Source organism: Eschscholzia californica, unplaced genomic scaffold (genome assembly GCF_041429995.1).
Source record: "Eschscholzia californica isolate CP2 unplaced genomic scaffold, dmEscCali1.0.p SCAF_4, whole genome shotgun sequence".
Lineage (NCBI taxonomy): Eukaryota > Viridiplantae > Streptophyta > Magnoliopsida > Ranunculales > Papaveraceae > Eschscholzia > Eschscholzia californica.
This window is the reverse complement of record NW_028238461.1, coordinates 28,066,493-28,090,633: the sequence shown is the minus strand read 5'-3', so window position 1 is coordinate 28,090,633 and position 24,141 is coordinate 28,066,493. Positions and strand designations below refer to the sequence as shown.

General features: G+C 36.7%; 1 protein-coding gene across 2 annotated transcripts; it reads left to right on the top strand.

Annotated features, from left to right (window-relative positions):
• The first annotated feature begins 4,802 nt into the window (after positions 1–4,802).
• Positions 4,803–22,869, top strand: LOC147543989 (mitogen-activated protein kinase 9-like). 2 transcript variants are annotated; one of them, XR_015239740.1, is made up of 12 exons: positions 4,823–5,647; positions 10,162–10,570; positions 10,673–10,800; positions 10,975–11,034; positions 13,697–13,846; positions 18,630–18,785; positions 18,905–19,042; positions 19,141–19,214; positions 21,613–21,717; positions 21,812–22,061; positions 22,420–22,631; positions 22,737–22,869. XR_015239740.1 is itself a non-coding variant. In XM_086673334.1 (11 exons), the coding sequence occupies exons 1-11, from the start codon at positions 5,303–5,305 to the stop codon at positions 22,489–22,491; spliced, it is 1,887 nt and encodes a 628-aa protein (XP_086529460.1). In that variant the 5' UTR covers positions 4,803–5,302; the 3' UTR covers positions 22,492–22,869. The 2 variants fall into 2 exon arrangements, 1 of the variants encoding a protein (XP_086529460.1); XM_086673334.1 differs by having other exon boundaries at positions 4,803–5,647; positions 22,420–22,869.
• The last annotated feature ends 1,272 nt before the right edge of the window (positions 22,870–24,141 follow it).

The following is a 24,141-nucleotide window of genomic DNA, read 5'->3' as shown; positions in this document are numbered from 1 at the left end:
TCAAGAATCTCACTGGTTCCTTAATGAAAATTGAAATTGCTGGATGAATGAAACTTGGATCATGTTGATGATTGAATAAAGGATCAAATTGTGGTGGAAAGAAGAATATTACGTTCTCACTTTCTCTATCGACTTCCCAGCCATGGAAAGTACTGACCCCTTAAACTTTCAAAAAAAATGAGGAAGATCAGAAGAAGAGGAAGATCAAAAGAAGTGGAAGATCAAAAGAAGAAGAATCGGCAGGGAAACCAATTGGGAAGAAGAATGATCGAGAAGAAACCCTAGAAAGTTTTAGGTTTTCTAGGAGAAAAACTTAGTTTTATGGAGGAGGGTATTTTAATAATTAAAAATATGACCTTATTACCAATTACAAATATTATTTTAAACCTTATATACCATTAGCCATAATATTTTGGTAACCTTTAGTTAATAGAAAGAAATTATAGCTTTTATGAATAATTTTTTGACTCAAATAACCATTTCTAATGGGTTTTAAGGTAGTCAGCAAAGTTGTCCAGTTCGCTTCATTCTCAACACCACAAACATCCCTAGTGGATGTAACCCTCCTAAATCATCTAAAGCATTAGCTGAAAGCAGTTGACCACCATATATTTCCTTGAAAAAACACCCATCCAATCCTACACTTACAAGAGCTGACATCAAGTGAACATTTGAATGCCACATAACAATACTTAAACTGTCCATTAAAGTTAACACAATACTCTGCACACTTTCAGGTTTGTCTCATGTATCTTTGCGTACAACTCAGGTATGTAAGAAAAAGATTTTTCGAAATTACCCCATATCATCTCCTTTAGTATATTTAGAGCTCTCCAAGCCTTATAGTAGTTAATTTTTACTTTGTGAATCCTCAACATACCCAAGGCTAAGTCATATGCCCTGAAAAGGTTTGGGTTTTTTCTGCATCTTGCCTCCATTGCATCTGCACAAAACCTCACTTTTGCACATTGGTTAATTCCATAAGTGAGCTTCTTGCATGTATGCACATTGTGGCAAGACCTCACATTCTTTCTTTGAACCCTGTTTATGGGGTTTTTCCTACAACCAATTACTCTACCGTAAAGTTTACATTCACACGGCACACTCTCTTTTCCCTTCATTTCTCTAGTCTTCTCTTTGTGCCCTATAATAAGCTTAAACGACTTATTTTTCTTCCAATTCAACAAAACCTTATTGTAAATGGCATATGGTCTGGTACACTGTCTTAGATGTCTAGTATTCTCAAACAACATATCCGCTTCAAAGCCCCTCACTTTAACCACTTTCGGCTTCAAACTCCCTCCCAATGTCTACTTCTTGCAGTTCCCTTCTATCATTCTTAAATTGGCCATATTTTTTTTTCTTCGTCATCGGTAACAACTTCACTTCCAGATACATTGGTTGCACCCTTTTTACCTTCATTTGATTCTTCATAAATTTCAATTTAATCATTTACATCTTCATCCTCAGCCACTTTTTCCATCTCTTCATCCTCATTTTATTCATCGTCATCAAACCCAAGCCTAGATTTAAAAAGCAATTCCTCATCCTCGCTTTCATCGTTAGTAGGATTCCCATCTAAATAGTGTCGTGTTCTGTCTTCTGGATCAGGCTCTAACTCATAAAATTTGGGAATAACTTTTTTTTTCAGGATTTATGCCATCAAACTCAAATCCCAAATCAAATTAGGGGAGTTCAGGACCATTTGCCAGGTTAAAAGAAGGTAACTTAAAGTCGCCCCTAGCAAAACTTATAAAAATATGTAAAAACTAATAATACATTAAACAAAAAACAACATATTGTATACTTAATATTCTCATATGAACTTTGAGTTGGTGACGATGGTCAAGGGCGGACCCAGGATTGAAATCTCTACCGGACTAGCCTACAATTTCGAGAAACAAAAATTCTTCTTATGGTAAACATATAGTCGCAAAAACTAACGAGAAAACGAGTAAAGATAATTGTTGCTGTCAAAATGAAGTTTTGCTTCATTGATTTCCTCGTTATAAATTTCCATGTAAGAAACATGAATAAAAAGCTCCTAGTTTGTCATCTAAGAAATCAAAATACAATCAAGTTAAAGACCAAATCTTGAAAATTTTAACATAGATTGAAGTTTGGTGCAACGAAAAACTACCATCCGAATATTTTGGAATACAGCTTTGACAGATAGAAAAAGGGTTCCAATTTATCAGAAAAAAAATGATTCAAAGATTCATGGTTTTGGGTTTTCAAATTCAACACAAATTTCCTAGTCATATTGTTTTGGTTTTAGTTCAAATTCAACTCAAATTTCCATCAATTACAGTAGAGATCCAAAGCAACCAATAAAAACCCTAATTATATTCCTTGAGTGTAGAAAAATAAAAGAAAAGAAAAAAGGAAAACTCAAATTAAAAAAGAAAAGAAAAATATAGAACTAAAAATGAGTTCTTTTATTAAGCAATTTCTGACCAAAAATTGAAGAATTAGAAACTTTGATAAGAAAAAATAAGAGGGGAGAAACATTACTTACACAAATTAGATAAAAAAGTCTTTGAGCCCCTGCTTAGTACATTTTGTTGTTGCTGAAAAAAATAGAAGATGAAGAACTCATGACTCAATAACCCTAGATTTTATTTTAACTCTTAAATTTATTGAAGAGTTAGAGAGAAATGATGATGTTTGAGAAAGTGAGAACCGAGAAGGAGAAATTGATGAATATCCGGATTCATAGTTCGATCTCTCGCTCTCGAGCAGGTTCACAGTTCGGTTTGGGATTTTAGGACTCTCTCTCTCTCTAGTTCTTCCTTCAAAGTTCAAACAAGGCGAGCAAAAAAGAAAAAAACAGAGAGACCCTGGCTGATTTTACTAAATTGACCCTATCTATGTTAAATACACAACTGCCCCTGTCTGCTTATACTAAATTAACCCTACCTATGTGAAATATTAATAGAAATGCCCCTGGCTGTAGCCAGGGGCAGTCTACTAGTGCCTCCGCCCTTGACGCTGGTGGTGTATTAGTCTCTACAAGGGGTGTTTGTATAGAACATTGAGTAGTTGGTGGTGGTTGCTACAACTTTGAGTAAACACCATATTCATCAACATCATCTAGTGCCATCAACAAGATGAAATCAGTACATTCCTTAAGAGGTTGTATAGGTTAAGGACAATAAAGAACTGTACAACAACTTTCCTTAAGAGCCTAAACCTTGCTAGGGCCATCAACAAGATGGAATCAATACCTCTGCTCTCTCAACCTGTTGACAAGGTGCTTACCAGGTTTGGTTCCTAAGTTCTCTGTTTTAGTGTTGAGGTTCTACTTGGCTAAATCAAAAAGATGAAATCAATACATATTCTCTAATAGAAAACAAATTTTAACCAAAAAAACATCCAGAAAGCCAAAATTACACATAACTAGCTTAAACCGCTTCACTATTTCATTTGATTGGGTAAAATAATGACAATCTATACAAGAAATGGTCTATCACAATTAACACCATAAGATATTAATGCTTAACTGGAAAATAGAGCGGGGGATGCTTAACTATCATGGAATGGTATTAAACCCCCAACTTTACGGTTTCTCCCAATTTTAAAACCCTAAAAGTAGAACATACCCAAATTTAGGAAACTTTCAATTTTTAGAAACCTTAAATATTTGAAACCCAAAATTGTATACAAGTCAAGCTCCTAATAATGTAGAAAGGTGGACGTAAAAACAACTTACAACTTCTTCGAACTTGTTATACACATCTCCCAATCGATTTCTGCAAAAAACTCACAATTTGGACTCCCAATCGATTTCTGCAAAAAAAACTCTCAATTTTAGAAGAAGAAGAAGAATAAGAAAAAGAAGAGGTCAATTGTAACTCACTCCCTCAGTGATATATCCCAATCAATTTTGTTTGCAAGCTATAGAGAGAGAATAAAAAAAGATGAAGCTCGACAGATATTTGTTTTGGCAGTCCAGCGTCAGCTCGCGGGTCGTATACTTATATTTAGTTAACTTGTGGGTTAAAAAATAGGTTGGGTTAGGTTAAGTAGAGGGTAAAATAGTATTTTTTCCATCTGCTTAGGGTAAAATAACATCTTCATTTCCAAAGTGTTTTTGAACTATTATATTTAACTATATTTTTTGAAAAAGGGAGTCCAAAGTGCAACAATAGAAAAAGGGAGTCTAAACAGCAAGTCATCATGAAAGAGGGTCCAAACAACAAATCTCCCTTAATAGAAAAGATACTCGTCTTTTTGGTTATTATTAAGGACGCGACTTTGAGGAATAAAGAAAAATCTCTAGGGCATAAAGACTTAGTTAAGAAACATTGACTTAGGGGACATTTTCTATTTTTAGTCCAAAAATTGACTTGATCAAACATTACCCCTAATCTTCATCTTTTCTCTTTCTATCTTTTTTCTCTCTCTTTCTCTTAATTATTATCTTTCTCTCGTTATCTTACTCTCCCAATCTCCCAATTTCCCAATTTCTCTCTCTAGTTCTCTTACTCTCTCTCTCTCACTCTCACTGTTTCTCCCTCTATCTCTCAATGTTTCTCTCTCGAACATTATCTCTCTTCCTCTCTCACACAAACACAGTTCTCGCGAAAGAAAGTATTCTCTTTGCCGAAATCAGACCTCGTGGAGTGCTTCAGACAAAACCCTCTTTGTTCGTGGCTGGCTGGCTCGCCATAAAACAATTTTGTGGCTGGTCACCACAAAAAGTTTCATGGAGGGTTTCTCTTCCTCGAGTTCCCCTTCGTCTCAAACGAAAGGGGTTCTAGCGAAGGGGTCACTTCTCTTCGTCGGAGTTGTGTAAAAGAGGTGGAAATCCTTAGATAGTGAGATTTCGAGTGAGAGAGAGAGAGAAAACGACATAGAGAGGAAAAATGAGAGATAGAGGGAGATAAAGCAGGAAAAAGATAGAAAAATAGGAAGAAGGGAAGAGATAGAGAAAATGAGAGAAGGAGTTTAGATCTATAGAAAGATTTTGTTTAAATTTATAAAAGTTCATTCTAAATTCTTTTATTAATCTTCCAAAAAGTTAATATTTTTTAGTTCCAAAAGGAACTCTTATAGCAACAAGCAAAATCAAAAAGTCAATCTCAGTTGACCAATTTCGTAAAATTTTTTTATTTTCTGATTATTTTTTTGTTTTTATTTATTTATTTATTTTACCCAAACCCCTATTTTCCGTTCTTAATTTTACATTGGAGATGGTTTGACGAACAGGCATATAGAGAGAGATGCGAGATGTTGGCAGCCATTAGCTGTATTTCAGCATCTAAATAGCGGACGATCCTGCTGTTGCAGTAAGCATCATATGGGAGGAGGAACAATTGTGGATGGGGTTCGTCGCTGGTTTCAGCGTCGATCATCATCATCATCATCTTCTTCAACTTCATCTAATCATCACAAACTTAACACTACCTCTACAAATACCACTAAGAATGTCAATGTAAGTGAAGAAGAAGAAGGAAAACTAACCACCTCAACTATTCCAGAAGAAGTAGAAGAAGATCAACATCATCAACAACAAAAGGAGGTAGTAAAAGAGGACCAGGAGCTCACCATTATCGAGGATTTCGATCTTTCTGGTTTGAAGTCAATCAAAGTCCCCAAACGACATAACCGATTCAGCTCTATTGACTCTCAAAATAGTAAAAAGGTAAGTTATCTTAATCTCTCTCCGATCAGATCCACTACTTTCTATGTGTTGGTCAAATGCATCCTCTTCCTCTCTCTCTCTCTTCTACACGTGATCCTTTTTGAGAATAAGCAGAAGAGAAGAGACGGCTGATTTGATTGAACCCTGTTTATTTAGGTATGCCCAATTTTAGCCATTTCCTCAAAGATTATTGTTTGTATTTGTTTTGTTTTTCCTTTACCTTGTGCATCAAAAAAAAAAAATATTAGTTTGTTTGTAACTTATGTTTGGTACTTTGGTTCCATTTGAGTTTTTTTGGCCGACAGTATATGGACAAACAAAAATCTTATATCGACAAATGAAAACGTAGAAATTATATAGACAAAATAATTATTGGGGGATACGAATATACTACATTTTAAGTTTTAACTTGTACCCAGGAATTATTTTTGAAGATGACTCCCTCTTCTTTCCATAAACTCTAGGTGTATTTCAGGGAATTTTAAGAAAATTTGGCAGATAAGAGGGGAGGTTGCCACGAAATCGGAAGCAAGGAAGCAATGTTGCCAGATTTCGTGCAAATCCCACGAAAATTTTGCCTGTTAGAGGCAAATTGCCACGAAATGAGGGGTTTGATCCTCCTCCATTGAAATTTTTCCTTTCACTGGTAAGGGTTTGTAAACTTTGTATAATGAAATAAAGGGCGAGTTGGAGAAGTTAGAACTTATATTCTTTTATGTCATATGTTTGAGATTGGTTTTAATATTGGGAGTTGTGGAGGTGCTGAAGAAGAAGAAGAATTGTGTTGAAAAAGAAGAAGAATAGAAGAAGAAGAGGAATAGAAGAAGATGATGAAGTGTGTTTGAACTTGAAGAAGAAGCAGAAGAAAAAGAAGAAGACTTGTGTTTGAAGAAGAAGAATCGTGAAGAAGAAGAAGAAGGTTGGGTTCGAGAAAGCAAAGGAAATTATCTCTTGAACCTAATTCCAAGTGCGAGGTCCATTTGGAAGTTTAGAAACTGTATAACTTTTAAAGAGGGTAATGCTAGTTGTGATCTAGAGGTCGAGGATATCCAAGGACTTCTATTCCATTGGACTAAGAATTTGCATTGGGCCAAGAGCCTAACCCATATGGATTTAACTCTGTAGTGGGAGAGTCTTATGAAGTAATTTGTAACTTTTAAGCTTTTCCCACTGCTTTCTACTCTCTTATTCTTTTTATAAAGATCAATCCAACTTTTCAAAAAAAAAAAAAGAAGAGGAAGACATGTGTTTGAAGAAAGAGAAGACGAAGAAGACCTATGTTTGAAGCAGAAGAGGAAGAAGAGTTGTGTTTTAAGAAGAAGAAGAAGAAGAAGAAAAAGAAGAAAAAGAAGAAATGAAGATTTGGGAATTGTGTTAAAAAAAGAACAAGAAGAATTATGTTTGAAGAAGACGAAGAATTTTATTTGAAGAAGAAGAAGAAGAAGAAAAGTTGTGTTAGAAGAAGATTGTGTTTGAAGAAGAATTGTGTTTTAAGAAGAGGAAAAAGAAGAAGACGAATTGTTTGAAGAAGAAGAAAAAGAATTGTGTTTGAAGAAGAAGAAGAGTTATGTTCGAAGAAGAAGCAGAAGAGTTGTGTTTTCTTTTTTTAATCTAGTATGTTTTTTTTCCTTAGGATAATTTTGTGTTTTCTTTTTTAATCTAGTGTGTTTATTTACTCTTGGATTAAAAATGTCGATGCCTTTAGGCACGTTTCTTACATTGATGTTGTAATTAACTGGGAGGCGTGGATTTCGTGAGATTTAATAGGATTATGAACCCAACCCCCTTGATTCATCCCATATTTCTCGACAATAATGTTTCTCCATAAAGCTGTCTCCTCCTTGGCCAACCTCCACAGCCATTTAGATAGGAGAGCTTGGTTCGTAATTCTCAGATTTTTGATCCCCAAGTCCCCATCATCCAACTCTCGACAGATTAGCTTCCAAGCCACCCAATGCATACGATTGGATTCCATAGTGTCATGCCACATAAAGTCACACATCTTTTTATCAATGGCTTTAATAATAGAGCAAGGCATGCTGAAGAGAGACAGAAAGTATAATGGAAGAGCTGATAAGACTGACTTAACCAAGGTTACCTTGCCACCCCTAGATAGTGTCTTCGCCTTCCAAGAAGATAGTCTTTTGTTGACTCTTTCTATCACTGGATCCCAAAGAGTCTTGCATTTGTAAGACTGACCCAAAGGGAGACCCAAGTAATTTCTCGGAAGCTGACCCACTGGGCATCCAAAAGCATCAGTAACGGCAGAAATACTGATGTTATTAATGGCTGGAAAGATCATAGATTTGGAGTAGTTTACTTTTAGACCAGAAGCTACTTCAAACATGATGAGGATATCTTTCAACTTTGCCAATTGGTTGGTAGAGTCATCAAGGAAAAATAGTGTATCATCCGCAAATTGAGATGATTAACTGCCATCCCATTCTCCTTAACCTTGAAACCCCTAACCCACTCCTTCTCTTCTGCCACCCTGAAGCAATGGCTCAGAGATTCAGCAACTAGGAGGAAGAGAAGAGGGGATAATGGATCCCCTTGCCTGATACCCCTTGAGCTTTGAAAAGGTCTGGTTGGGTTACCGTTAACCAAAACCGAGAATGAAGCCGAGCTAACACAGCCAAAGATCCACGCTCGCCACTTATACCCAAATCCCATGCGCTCCATAACTTGGGATAAAAAGTCCCAAGCTACCCTATCGTACGCTTTCTCGAGATCCACCTTCACAATGAGCCCCTGGGTCTTGAGTTTGCTTCTCGAATCTGTCACCTCATTAGCAATAGGACCCCATCCAAAATTTGACGACCCGCCACGAAGGCTCCTTGAAAAGGGGAGATAAGATCACCCAAGACACACTTGAGCCTAGTGGCTAAGACCTTTGAGACAATCTTATATATACCACTGACTAAGCTGATCGGTCTGAAATCAGAGAGGTTGGCAGCATTCTCCTTCTTAGGCAGCAAGACAATAAAGGTGTGGTTTAGCTTCCAATTCATTTTTGCTGTGGTTGCGAATTCCTGGATCATTAGCATAACTTCCACTCTGATAATATTCCAGCATTTAATGAAGAAACTGATGGGTGTCCATCCGGACCTGGGGATTTGTCTCCAGCAAGGTCTTTCATAGCTTTCAATACTTCTTCCGATATATCAGCTTCCAATATGGTGTTCATATCGGGGTTAATGGTTGGAAGGCTCATGTTGTCAATGGAAGGACGCCAAAAACTGCTTTCAGTGTACAACTTATTGTTCATTGTTATTGTTCTTTATTCTGAACCATTTATTATTCATTGTTATTGTTCTTTATCCTGAACCATTTGAAGACTGCCTACTTCGAACCCGTTAATTTGGGAGTCTGCTGGGACCTATTACGTATTTACGTTCACCACTTAACATTTTCTCTTATCTTGGGGTTATCCTGCTTTCTGGACTTCCTCTGTAATAGTTGAAATGGGCACTAAATCAATTTTCAAATGAAATCTAAGTGATTTCTCATCCTTGTTACACATCGTTCGCTCGCAAGGACACTAATGTGGAAATCAACATAAGGTACTAAATCATGTTCATCAGGTTTACCTTCTAATATTGAAGGGCAAAGCATGCCTTCTAACGAAATCATCTCCCTTTAGAGTTACATATACTCTTCTATATATAATGACAGTATTCCTGTTTTGGGCATTTTTTTAGTTGTTTTCTCAGACTTCAGCACCTGTGCTGGAGTTAGATGTCGATACCTGGACCAGTGCGGATGTTACATAGCTTATATGCATTGAATATATATATATATATATATATATATATATATATATATATACTCGTTGTTAGGGATTTGACATACCATAATATCATCTATTCCCTTCGTGACAAGGAGCAAAGAAAGCTGCAAGCTCTAATTAATTCTGTTCTTGTAAATAATATTGTGGATCTCAGGGTGTACTTGTAGTTACTTCTTAGATCTGACTCAGTATGACCAGTGATGGCAGGCTCTGCTTATTGGCTGATATTCAGAATTTCGGAACACTTCAGAAGACCAGAGTATCAATGAATATACAAAGCATGATTGTCCTTTTCTTTTAAGTTGTCATCATAATATAGATGTCCTAGCATTCTTCAAACTTGTCAATCTGCTATACTTGCTAGTCATATTCAATCTCCAGCTGTTCCACCATGTCTTTTTCTTAAAGATTTTTTTTTTCTCTAAAAGAATTTTTCATAATTTAGATAAGCCCTTATACACGGACCTCTAAACTCTTGTGGTTCTATTACATGCCTTAGTTCTATCACTAAGATCGGCCAAAAAGCATTTTCTTTGGGTTAGAACCATAATTAATCTCCAGTAGAAATTTGTTCCTTTTACAATTCTACGATTCATGTTGTAAAGCAACAACAAGATATTTTTCGTCTATAAGCACATACTTTTATACGGTTTTCTTTGCCCGCTTATGTCGGATCTGCTCACTTTGGAATTACTAATACAGTTTTATTTGAACGTCTGCTCAGAGCACGATTGATGCAGAATTCTTTACAGAGTATGGTGAGGCAAGTCGGTATCAAATCCAGGAAGTCATTGGGAAAGGAAGTTATGGGGTTGTTGGATCTGCAGTTGATACCCATACAGGAGAAAGAGTAGCAATTAAGAAGATAAATGATGTTTTTGAACATGTTTCTGATGCTACACGCATTCTAAGAGAAATTAAGCTCCTTCGGTTACTGCAACATCCAGATATTGTAGAAATAAGGCATATAATGCTTCCTCCATCTCGGAGAGAATTTAAAGACATCTATGTTGTTTTTGAGTTGATGGAGTCCGACCTCCACCAAGTAATTAAAGCAAATGATGATCTAACACCTGAACATTATCAGTTCTTCCTTTATCAGCTTCTTAGAGCTCTAAAATATATACATTCAGGTTAACATTTCAATTATTTATCTGTTTTATTTAATTTCGCAGTCTTGTTCTATGATTTATACATTTAACAGTCAGTGATAAGCTTCCTTTGATTTCTTATAGCGAATGTGTTTCATCGAGATATAAAGCCAAAAAACATTCTTGTTAACGCGGATGGCAAGCTGAAGATTTGTGATTTTGGGCTTGCCCGTGTATCTTTCAATGATGCTCCATCAGCTATTTTTTGGACAGTATGTTGCTTATATCATCCAACGCTAAATACTTAATGACTTCTTAGCACCTTATAATTCTTCGTCGGCAATAGTACTTTAGGTTTTAAATTCTTAAGTATTTGATGGTTCGTCGTTACGTTCAATCAAGTCCTTGGACGACATGTGCAACTAATATTTTATCTCTCTCTTAAGGATTACGTGGCAACAAGATGGTATCGTGCTCCTGAACTCTGTGGATCTTTCTTCTCCAAAGTAAGCTGTTTGATCTTTTTATGTGCGAATCTTCAGCTGTTTTTCTGCTTGCATTTTCAGTTTTAGATATTCTTTTGACATTTGGTATGCAGTTGACTTTGATGATCTTAGTTTGTTTCTTACAGTAAGATAGGTAATTCTAAATTTTGTATCGAGAATCAAGATATTATCAACAATTTAATTGCTAAGATAACCAACAGGAAGAAAGATTTAGGGGGGGGTAGTGGAGCAAGACTTTCGCGGACTCTTGAGAGTCCGCGAAAGTCTAAGGCATTCAAATCCAGACATTTGAGAGTCCACGAAAGTTTGAGGCATTCAAATCCAGACATTTGAGAGTCCACGAAAGTCTGAGGCATTCAAATCCAGACATTTGAGAGTCTATAAAAGTCCGAGGCATTCGATTGTAGACAAAATATGTCCCAGACTTTGGTGGACTTCATAGTTTGATGAATTTGTGAAGGATTTGGGACAAATTTGGAAGCCAAAATGTCTTTCAAAAAACAAGAGACATTTGAAGTCCATCATGTGATCAAAAAACAATAATAATATTAAAATAATAAATGTCTACCAAATGTCCATCAATGTCCACAAATATTCACAGATGTTTACGAAAGTCGAAAAATATATTTTTGAAATGTTAGTATAAATATATTATTTCATGTGATTAAACAATAATAATAATATTAAAATAATAAATGTCTACCAAATGTCCATCAATGTCCACAAATATTCACAGATGTCTACGAAAGTCGAAAAATATATTTTTGAAATGTTAGTATAAACATATTATTTCATGTGATTAAACAATAATAATAATATTAAAATAGTAAATGTCTACCAAATGTCCATCAATGTCCACAATATTTACAAATGTCTACGAAAGTCGAAAAATATATTTTTGAAATGTTAGTATAAATATATTATTTCATGTAATTAAAAAATAATAATAATATTAAAATAATAAATATCTACCAAATGTCCATCAATGTCCACAAATATTCACAGATGTTTACGAAAGTCGAAAAATATATTTTTGAAATGTTAGTATTAATATATTATTTCATGTGATTAAATAATAATAATAATAATAAAATAATAAATGTCTACCAAATGTCCATCAATGTCCACAAATATTCACAGATGTCTACAAAAGTCGAAAAATATATTTTTGATTAGCACAAATATAATATGCATTACACATTTTGTCAATGGACTCAAGATCTTAAAATGTCCCCAGGACATTTTGTCTATGGATCAAATGTCTTGAAATGTCTATAAAGACATTTTGTCTACAAACTCTCAATGTCTTGAAAATGTCTATGAACACATGTTGTCTATAATAACTCATCCGAAATGTCTTGAAATGTCTACGGGACATTTTGTCTATGAAAGTCTGTGAAAGTCCTGCTCCACTACCCCCCCCTTAATGCTTTGTTACATTCAAGAAAATAGAGATCCTTTTGTGAGAGGGGATTGGGAAGTTGTTGAAACATAGCTGCCCAAGTCAATATTTTGTTTTTCATTACGAGAGTTGGACAATCGGAGATCTCAAATTTAGTTCCAGCCTTCAGTTTTTCACAATGTGGAGCAGAAATAACTTAAAATGTGGAATTGTGGATTTTAATGAACCAGCCTCGTCGGTAGATGACAGTAAAGTGACTGCGAGCCTTAAGATTATTTGGTTATATGTATATGTTTTTTTTTTGAAAGTTATATGTATATGGTTTTTCATCTATGAAGTAGGAAGTCGAGATAAGTTGGTTAGAAATACGGTGGGGTGGAAGTGGGATGTATCATGATTCGTGGTAGACTTATCTAATAAGGGCATTGGCCATTCAGTGTCACTAAAACCTGTCGACTTCCTGATTCTACTCTTTCTGCTTACAGTTTCTATTTACTTACTACCACTTGCATGCTGAAAATGTAATATAAAAACTTAGTGTTGTAACCTAATAACGAGACATTCAGCAAACATCACTTCCCATTGGTTTTATGCTGGTTATAGTTCTATGTAACTCAACCGTATGATCTATGAGGACTTTTAGCTCTATTACAATATTGATAGCCACTTAAGATGAACTTTTAACGACTATGTAAAGGGTCTTGGTTGAATAAGGAGCGAGATCCAGCCTTGTAAGTTGCAACAACCAAGTTTGCTGGTTAAAAACTTCAGCTTGGAAGCTCATGTACGTTATAACTTACAACTTAATATTTGTTGTCAAAGGCAGCACTCTCGCTCTATCTAATTTGGGCACCAGGGCTCTTTAATTTAACACCTTCCGAGTGGCCTATAGTAAACCCTTATTCTTTGATCATCTTTTTGACTATATTTATAAAATATTTATGTTTATAAATAGGCGCGTTCTATAAAATGAGATGTAAATCTATTCATATCTGTATAATAGGCGCGGTGCGCTGCCCCACACCCCACAAAGCTTAGGTCCCCAGCTTTCCTTTGCTTTTCATTCTTACAACCTTGACTGGTATAGGTCAATCCATCTATTGTTTTAGCTTGAACCATCTTTATCACTTACTTACTACTATTTTCTGAATGATTTTGAAAGATGGTCCAAGTTATGGTTATATAATTTGGGGTTGTTTTGTCACTGGCATTTTTATCGATGATTAGGTTACTAGTCAATTGGGGTTATTTTGTTTGCAGTACACCCCTGCAATTGATATGTGGAGCATGGGATGCATATTTGCTGAGATGCTTACAGGAAAGCCACTGTTCCCGGGGAAGAATGTGGTGCACCAACTGGATCTCATGACTGATCTGCTTGGTACTCCTTCAGCTGAATCTACTGCAAGAGTAAGATCACATTCTCGTTTATTTTTTATTTTTATATATATTTTTTTTCTGTTTCTAGTCTGTTAGTAAATTTTCTAAAAGAATTTGTTCACAATTCAATTATTAGTCTGTTCTTCGTGGTTAAACAAAACAAGTTCAATGTTACTTAATTGAAGCTAGTTGAATATCCGATATATATTCTCAGTGTTACTGAAACCTCCATCCGGCGGATTTTGATCTTACATACCTCTTTTGTGTACTGTATTTTGTGGTGTTTCTAATTAGCATGCTGAAATCATTACTTTACCATATCTAAAGGATTAACTAGTGGAGTAGTTTTTTGTACAAGGCTATTAGTTAACTAGTTACAACATTTAGTATTTTAAGTTCTATTGTAATTAAATGTTTGGAACTTTGGTATAGTAGTGTCTTTGGACGTAATATAAAATAAATAGTGTCTAAAAAGAGTTTGAAACGACTGACAGTCAAGAATAGCTTACCTAAGAGATCCTCTTAGCAATTGCAGAATGGTGGGACATGACATTCTAATCTCAGCCCTGCCCATATACTTCCTATCTTTATACGGCATACCAATCAAAGTATGGAAGAGTATCGACAAGATGTGTGACTTTCTTTGGAATGACAAGATAGAAGGAAGGGGAATGCATTGGGTGGCATAGATAACAGTCTTTGGACGTAATATAAAATAAATAGTGTCTAAAAAGAGTTCGAAACGACTGACAGTCTAAAATAGCTTACCTAAGAGATCCTCTTAACAATTGCAGAGCGAACTCCTATCTGGTTTGATCGTACTCTTTTAGAGTGGGTACGCGAATCAGATCTCTAAATCTGGCGTACCCATTTGCAAGAAGAAAAAAAAGATGAAAACATGATATTTAGGGTTTACAAAGTGTGAATATTGCTTTAACTTTAGGTTCTGCAGTTATTACTAAATTTAGTGTTTACAAAGTGTGACTATTGCTTTCATCGGTTTTAAGTGATATATATATATATATATATATATATATATATATATATATATATATATGCGAATAATTATACCCCCTAGCGAATCGGAAACGTCTAATTAGCGTACCCCGTATCTGTACCCCGTATTCGTACCGGAGCGTATCCCGTTTCTGGTAACTATGGGTGGGCGTGGGACATGACATTCTAATCTCAGCCCTCCCCATATACTTCCTATCTTTATACGGCATACCAGTCAGAGTATGGAAGAGTATCGACAAGATGTGTGACGTTCTTTGGAATGACAAGATAGAAGGAAGGGGAATGCATTGGGTGGCATAGATAACAGTCTGGAAATAGCTCAAAGAAGGAGGTTTAGGTGTAAAAAATCTGAAAATTCTAAATGAAGCCTTGCTTTCAAAGTGGTTATGGCGTTTCCCCAGGAAAGCACGGCTCCGTGGAGAAACATCACAGTAGTGAAATATGGGGATTCAGAAGAAGGATGTATCAGAAGTAAACAAGCCTACGGCTGTGGAGTTTGGAGGGCCACAAAAAACAGGATGGAGGACTTCAACAGGATGACGAATTGGAAACTGGGAAATGGGCAGAAAACAAAATTCTGGATGATATTTGGTGCTCCACTATAACTCTCAAGGATAGATACCCAGCAATTTATTTCCTATCAAATTTTAGAGGATCACCAGTCAGTCAAATCTTCAATCCCATGCAGTGCACAACAGCTGGGACCTCTCGATTAGATGGAATCTGAATGATTGGGGGATTCTCATACTCATGGATCTCTTGGATATACTAGACACCCAATGACAATGAAGACACCAGAGTATGGAAAGAAGGAGAGGAGACTCTCAGTAAGGAACTTGTACAAAAGAGAAATCCAGGACACCTCAGCCATTGAGTTTCATGTCCACAAATACATTTGGAAGAAATCGATCCCTACAAGAGTCAGCTTCACTGTTTGGGCAGTCTGCCATCTCAAAATCCGAACAGTGGATCAGCTAAACCGTAGGGGCTTTCAATTAGTCAATAGATGTATCATGTGCAAAGAAGTAGAGGAGTCTGCAGACCATCACTTTGCACACTGCAAGATTGCATCAGGTTTGGGAATTATTGCATATATTCTGGAAAGATTAGTTGGTGCTTTCCACTTTCAATACAGGACGTCATAGTGCAGTGGGAGATGTCAAGAAAAACAGAAAAAAGGAAGAGATATATGGAATATGATCCTAGAAGCCATCAAATGAGAGGAATATAGATGTTGAAGATGTGAAAGGGCTTCTTTATCATTGGAGCACAAGTACAAAATGGGCGAAAACAATATCGTTTCATGACGTTGTTTTAAACTGGAAGAACATAATGTCGTAACATATAGGCATGTAAATGTTTGTAGTTCGCCTTTCCATGTAAAACTTTTTATTTCAATGTATATTCATTCAATTTTCAAAAGAAAGGGGAAAAATCAGGTCCAAACAGATAATAATTGTGTTGACTTTCATTTTGTCAACTAGTTTCATTAAAGCTGTATTTTTGGTGGTCAACAAGGTCAACCATCAATTTGCAATCAACCTTGAAAGTGACATTTCGTAACCCAAACCCTTTTACATGTAATACAAAATATGTATAAGAATAGTAGTTCATGTTAAAAGATGACTATACACTCAACGAGAAACTGTAGGGAAAAAAGAAACCTCCTGCCTTCAATATTATTGAAGACGGTTTCCCCATCTCCTTCTTTGTTCAAGCTTAGGACATTATCAAAGATACCATGATGGAAAAGATATCAGAGTTTGTGGATGTTGTGGCTTTCAATTGGAGGTTGAATCATACCTTTATAGTTCTCATCCCTAAAGTTCAGAACAGCTTTAAATTTCAAGATTACAGACCCATTAGTCTGGTAGGAGGGGTTTATAAGATTGTCTCTAAGATCTTAGCCATGAGACTCTCTAAGGTAATTGGTAGTATTATTTCACCCTTTCAGGGTGCTTTCGTGAATGGAAGGGAAATTTTAGATGGGGTCATGATAGCTAATGAATGAATCGACTCCAGAAGGAAAGATGGCAGGAGAGGGTTGGTAGTTAAAGCTGATCTGGAGAAGGCTTATGAATACATCTGGGATTTCTCCCCCACTTTGATCATTTCATGATTCATGTTGGGGAGAACAACATGAATCATGAAGTGATCAAAGAGTTTGGGTGTCAAGTGGGCACCCTTCCCACCTCCTACCTTGGTCTGCCCCTTGGGGAAAGATGCAACTCCAAGAAGTTATGGGATCCGGTCCTGGAACGCATCAATAAAAGGTTGGCAGCTTGGAAAGGACACCTCCTGTCTAAGGGTGGTAAGATCACTCTCCTTAAGTCGGTTATTCAAGCCTTGCCCACTTATTACCTATCTCTCTTCTCCATGCCTCTGGGAGTCCTCAGAGAAATTGATAAAAAGATGAGTTCATTCTTATGGAACTCTAACAAGGACCAGAGAAGGATGCATTGGATGGAGTGGAAGAAAGTTTGCACTAGTAGGAGGAAGGGAGGTTTGGGTGTTAAGAACCTCCAGTTTATGAATCGAGCCCTTCTCATGAAATGGCTTTGGCGTATGGATCAAGAGGAAGACACCCTATGGCAAAAGGTAATTCTCGACAAATACGGCTTAGTCAGTGAAGAATGGGTGAAGAATTGTGCCAAGGACACTTATGGTTGTGGAGTTTGGAAGGGCATTGTGGCCAACGTGAGGAAGTACCTCAGTATCACCAAATGGAAGCTAGGAAATGGGAAAAAGATCCACTTCTGATCGGACGTCTGGATTGGTGGGGAGACTCTTAAAGTGTGCTTTCCGGAAATCTATAAGGCTGTTAGCAATAGACACACCAGTGTGTCTGAGGCTTATTACCCTGCTCTCCATGTGTGGGAAATCACGCTTAGAAGGAACCTCAACGACTGGGAGGTGCAGCAGTACATCCAGCTCCTGAACATTCTTCACGGGGTCAGGCTTTCGGAGGATGAGGACTCGAAAGTCTGGGTTATGGAGGAGCAAGATCCTTTCTCAGTCTCAAATTGCTACTAGAGGCTTGATCAGGACGATTCCATTCTCGACAGCAGCGAATCAAGAGTGATTTGGGCTAAAGCCCTCCCCCGGAGAGTTGGTTTCTTTGTATGGGGTGTGCTTCTTCGCAAAATCCCAACTGTGGACGCCCTTAGGAGAAGAGGTTTTCAAATGCCATATAGATGCATCCTATACAAAGCTGAGGAGGAAAACTTGGACCACTTATTTCTGCACTGCAGTATAGCATCTGGAGCTCTCCAAATCACTAGCTACCCAATGGTGCTATCTGAGTAAAGCCAACAGTATGGTCACTCAATGGGATGGCCTATGCAAAAAATCCAAGAGAAAGAAGTGTGGCAGCTGGTGCCAGCAGCCATTATGTGGAACATTTGGGCAGACAGAAACAACAAAATCTTCAAGGATAAGAACCTGAATTCGAATGTGGATGTTGAAGATATTAAAGGAACTTTATATGCTTGGACTAAAAAATTAGATAAGTATAGAGATGTAACTTTCCTAGATGTGGTTGTAAACTGGGAGGGTTGGATGTCGTGAGACGTTTTGTTCTTAGCCTTCCGTCCCTCTTTGTTAATAGTTTTTTCCTTTAATATATTCGTTCTAAGTTTCAAAAAAATAATATTATTGAAGACGGTAATTTGGCATTTTCTATAATAAAATATTCACGAATCACTAGGCATGTTTGAATATCTGTAATACTTCTAAAATCAACTAAGTTCTCGTCCTATACTCAGTTGCTGATGTTAGTTTTCAATACCCCGTGCAGATTCGAAATGAAAAGGCTAGGAGGTACCTAAACAATATGCGGAAGAAATCACCAGTACCTTTTTCACAAAAATTCCCTAATGCGGATCCCTTGGCTCTCAGTTTGCTTGAGCGATTGCTTGCTTTTGATCCAAAAGATCGTCCATCAGCAGAAGAAGTACGATTTAATAATATTTCCTTTTCAGTGTGTACCTAAAGTTTCTATAGTTTACATATGCTGAAGAGAAAGCGACTCCTTTAGTCTGATTACCTCATTCTGGTATCTTCTATTTCCAGGCCCTAACTGATCCGTACTTCCGTGGTTTGTCAAATGTGGATCGTGAACTGACAAGACAACCTATTTCAAAGCTTGAGTTTGAATTTGAGAGGAAGAAAGTGGCAAAAGATGACGTGAGAGAGCTAATATATCGCGAGGTATATCCAGCAAAGTGGTATATTTTGCTTAATTGCAATATGACTTGCGTAAACTAAAATGTTTTACTTATTACGAATCGTCTTTTAAAATTATACAGATACTTGAATATCATCCCCAGATTCTGCAGGAGTATCTCTCTGGTGAAAATCAAACTAGTTTCATGTACCCAAGGTTAGCCGTTTACCACAATTATCCTATCATGAACTTGGTTTTATTCTTCTGCTGTGCTTAGAATGCTTCCATATTATCTCTCTGCTAGATTATCAGTGAGCTTTAAGTATTAGCCTATATATAACATGGACACAAGTACGAAACTCTGTATCCGACTTCCAACATCCGCGCGAGGTACTGGGTACGGTAATTGATGTAAAATCAATCACTTATAAACATGAGAACTGCAATTGATGTAAAGTCGTTGGCAGAAGCGTCAACACAGGTCTACCATCGTCGAAAATAACTAAACTAAAACAACAGTTTTTTTTTTGAAACTTTGATTGAATATATAAAAAGAGCAGTTCAGAAGAATAACGAAATAAACTGAATCGGATGCTTTTTTGTTGATGAAAAAGCATTCAATAGTTGCTGAAAACAAAAAATAACTTGAAGTTTCTCTCTCGAAGTTCAGTAAAAAACTAACGTCAGCCACGTCCTCTCCAGAGGAGGTATGATTACCTTAATCAAATCCGTTCTTCAAGCTCTCCCAACATATTACTTGTCTATTTTCACTATCCCTTTGGGAGTCCTGAAGGAGATTGATAAGAAGATGTGCCACTTTTTGTGGAATGGAAAGTCGGATATGAAAAGAATGCATTGGGCATCCTGGAAATACGTTCTTGCAACCAGGAATAATGGAGGTTTGGGTATCAAAAAACTAAAAATCATGAATCAGGCCTTATTAACGAAATGGTTGTGGAGGTTCGAACAGGAGAAAGATTCCCTATGGAAAGAGGTTATTGGTGATAAGTATGGCAGAACTCCGGAGCTGTGGGAGGCTAGAGTCAAGAACATAACATACGGTTGTGGAGTTTGGAAGGGTATTCAAAGTTTGCTCAGAAATTATAGAAACTACACCAAGTGGGAGCTGGGTAACGGCGAATCTATCCCGTTTTGGTCCGAGGTTTGTCTGGGATCTAATACTCTCAAAGATCGTTTCCCTCAAATATATGCTATAGCCTCGGATAAGAAGGCTTCAGTCAGTAAGATGTTCAACATGGAGCTGCAGGTATGTGAGATTAACACTAGAAGAAATCTAAATGGCTGGGAGTTTCAACCATACTCTTACCTGCTGGAGGCCCTTCAAGGTACCAGACTGAGTGATAGGCAAGATAAGAGAGTATGGTGGCATGAGGAGAAGGATCAGCTTACGGTGAAGAACTGGTATGCACGCATGGATACAGGTCGCCAAATCATAAATCCAACCCTCATTAAAGTTCTTAGGAGAAAGAATATTCCTCCAAGAGTTGGATTTCTGCTTTGGGCCACCTTTATAGGCAAGATTCCTACGGTTGATTCACTAAGGCGAAGAGGCTTTCAGCTGGTTAATAGGTGCATCTTATGCAAATCAGAGGAAGAGACTATAGACCATATTTTCCTCCATTGTAAAGTAGCGGAGAGTTTATGGGCCTATTTTATCTCCTCTCTCAAGATCCATTGGTGCATACCTAGCTCTATCACTCAGATGTTCGAACAATGAGAAGGGATTCGCAAACCAAAGGCAAAGAAGGAAATTTGGGACCTAGTTCCGGTGGCGATTGTTTGGAACCTATGGAAGGACCGCAACAACAAGATTTTCGAAGAATCAAATGCAAGTACTAGCATAGACGTGGATGATGTAAAAGGGACGATTTTGTGTTGGGCTAAAATGTTGTCTAAGTTCAAAAACTTATCTTTTATAGATGTAGCAGGCAATTGGGAGGCGGGGACCTCCTAAGAATTGTAACGTCCTCCCCAACCTTTGTACAGTTTTTTCTCCCTTCTAATATATTCATTCAAAATTTCAAAAAGAAAAAAGTTCAGTAAAAAACAGAAAAATAACCCAGAGAACTAACAAAACTCAAACTTGAACTGATTGATAACCATTTTAAATATTATTTTGTCATGATTGATAATTATGAAATGTTTGTTGCTCTCTTTCTCATTTTAAATATTATTTTGGCTCAAATAGATACACTGTACGTGATACGGCGTCTCTCCTAGGTGTATGCTGTATGTTGTAAGCTGTATGCTGTATGTTATATGTTGTATGCTGTAGATCCAAGGCAAAGTAAACGTAATAGAGTCATTAATAAATAATTAGAAACTTTAACTCCTACAGTAATTTATGTAATTACATCGCACCAAAACATACATTAGGTCGCCAGTATGTATAAATATTTCACGACATAATGCATACTTACTACTAAACAGATCCCTAAGGTATGTATATAGCTTGAGTCCCACTCCCATTGCTAGGTTGAATGATTCTACTATTCACACCACTCGCTATTTAGAAGGATTCATCTTTCCAAGTAAAGGTTGTTTGTTAATCTTTTCCCAACTGACCTCTAGTGGTATTTTTGTTTTATCAAAGTGGAGTTGACCGGTTTAAGAGACAATTTGCCCATCTGGAGGAACACTATAGTCAAGGTGAAAGGGGTACCCCACCATTACAGAGGAAACATGCTTCCTTGCCGAGGTAACATCTTGAAAAAATAAGTGCGATGGTTTTTAAGTTCTTAGTTCAGTTGTTCGATTCATGCGACTTGTGGCATGTGCTTGTATTTGTACAGAGAGCGAGTAACTGCACCCAGAGATGAAACTGCAAATCAAAATAAAGCGCTTGAAAAGCAGAGTGCAGCTTCTGTTGCAACGACTTCAGAAAATCCTAAATTTCAACAAAATGAGGGATCAGGAGATGGCAGCATGGCCATATCAAATATCCAGAACGACTCAATCGATGAAAATCTCAGTGCTGGTAGCCTTTTAAAGAGCGCAAGCATTAGTGCCTCAAATTGTGTCGTTGTTAGGGGAAAAAGTGAGGTAAAGTTATGATTCTCTTATATTGCTGAACTTTCACTCTTTAGGAAATTATCATGCTCATAATCTTCTAGGTTGTGCTCATTTAATAACCATGAAAGTCAACAATAAGTGCTGATATACAGCTTTCTCAAATCCCAAACACAACTTATACTAGTAAGTCTTGGAATTTTAGCACATGTTCGGCCACATCTGAGTTAACAATGTTTTTTTTACGTCTGCATGACTATGAAAAATGTGATGGTATTAGCAATTAAAAGTAAGTTATATTCTGAAAGATATCAGGAAAATTGTGAAAAGTGTATAGCATGACATGGCGATACTTATTTTATGTTTCTTTTTTGTTTTGATCCTGTCACAGAAAGAATCAACCTCAGAGCAAAATGAGGTGGTGGATAGATTGTCCGATAAGGTAGAAGCACTCCAAACTTGAATTATATACCGGAATACAGCAAGTATCTCAAAGTGCCGAAGGTCTAGAGTTTTGTTTCTGTTGTACCCTTAAACCAGATTCTGCCATTGCTGCTGCCATTTACTTGCTATATGCAGTCACCCTGGTCACTAGGTTTTGAGGTAGATTCTGCTGAAAGAATGTCATCAGACATTAACATTGTTGTTGTGGTTGCTCACAGGCAGTGTTGATCATTTCCATATATATGGTTTTTATTTTGTGTTCAGGAGGCTGGATATTCTCTATATCTGGAGGCAGGATATTTACTATTTTGGTAATTGGACCTACCCTCCCAACGTCATAAAACAATTTTCATGTGTAACTAAATTATTTTTTTAATTATTGGATTTATTCCTTTTCTCTTTCTTTTTTTTATGGAAAATTGACTACGATCTACGATAGTCATTACATTGACATTGATACATCAAAGATGTGATAAGCACGAAACTGGTGAATTCAAACTCTTACAAAGAACGGGCCTATAGTCCAACTAAACTATGGCCTAAAGCCCAACAACATTATTTATACCTTAATAACCCAAGTTCAATAAATCATGGAAACCACCTCATCTGCGAATCGAACCTGGGACTTCCAGGATTTTGGAGTTTATGTCAACACATTGGACCACTTGGGTGACCAATTGTTGACTATCCCTTTCTCTTCTTGTCTTTCCTCTTTCAACCATCTCTTAATCCTTCTTCATCATCTTCTTCTCTCTCTCTCACCATTATCTTCTCTCTCTCTCTCTTTTTACACTGACTTCAATTAGTTTTCATGTTGCATTCGTCCTCCATTTAAAAGTTCTAAGAGCATCTTCAATGTAAAACTCAATCTTAGAAACTCGGAGTAAGAGCATCTTCAATGCAAAACTCAATCTTAGAAACTTGGAGTGTCACGTGTGTTTTTTGGAGTTTTTCATACTAAGAAATCCTCTCAAATGCAAAACTCATCTCAAAGATGATTTGTCGAGGGTGAAATAAAGATATCTCGTGATGACACTCTATTTTAACTAATAAAAATCAAGTCTGCGTATATTTCTAAAATAACTAATTATTGGTTTACAAGATTAACATACCACATAAGTAAAACAACAAGTTTAGAGTTTTACATTGGAGAAATACAAAAATTGAGGATCTATATTTTTGTCACATAGGAATGAGAATCTCACTGGAACTTGACAAATAGGATTAATTGAGATTTTTTGAATTGTACATTGGAGAGGGTCTAAGGGAAGTTTTATAGGCAATGTCATTGTTGAAGTATTTTGACCCAAAACTTGGTCAAAACAACTTGTTAGAGGCAATGCCCACAGTTTATCATAGTCTATCCAAAGCAGTCTATAAAAGGGCATCTCATCACCTTCAATAAGATAAGAACTCCAAGGTTCAATCAATACTCAATCTTTAACTGCAAAGGGTAATCTGACTGCCTTGAGTGTCAAAGAAATTTCTAAACTCTTTGCAGGTTTTCCCCCAGATTTTCAAGAGTAAGAGCGACAGTCAAAGAACCAGAATCATCCATTCAGACGTGATCTAACATCAAGTCTCTAATTCCTGACTGATAAACAGATTGGAGTTTTTTGACATCAGTAATTGGCGCTAGGAGGGCATACTCTAGCAAAATCAATAATTC

Bases quoted from the DNA above. Each gene is read 5' to 3' on its own strand.
- LOC147543989 (XM_086673334.1), top strand. From the start codon at position 5,303: ATGGGAGGAGGAACAATTGTGGATGGGGTTCGTCGCTGGTTTCAGCGT. The intron at 19,043-19,140 runs GTATATCCAGCA...AAAATTATACAG, and splicing joins GAGAGCTAATATATCGCGAG to ATACTTGAATATCATCCCCA. The intron at 19,215-21,612 runs GTTAGCCGTTTA...GTTTTATCAAAG, and splicing joins ACTAGTTTCATGTACCCAAG to TGGAGTTGACCGGTTTAAGA.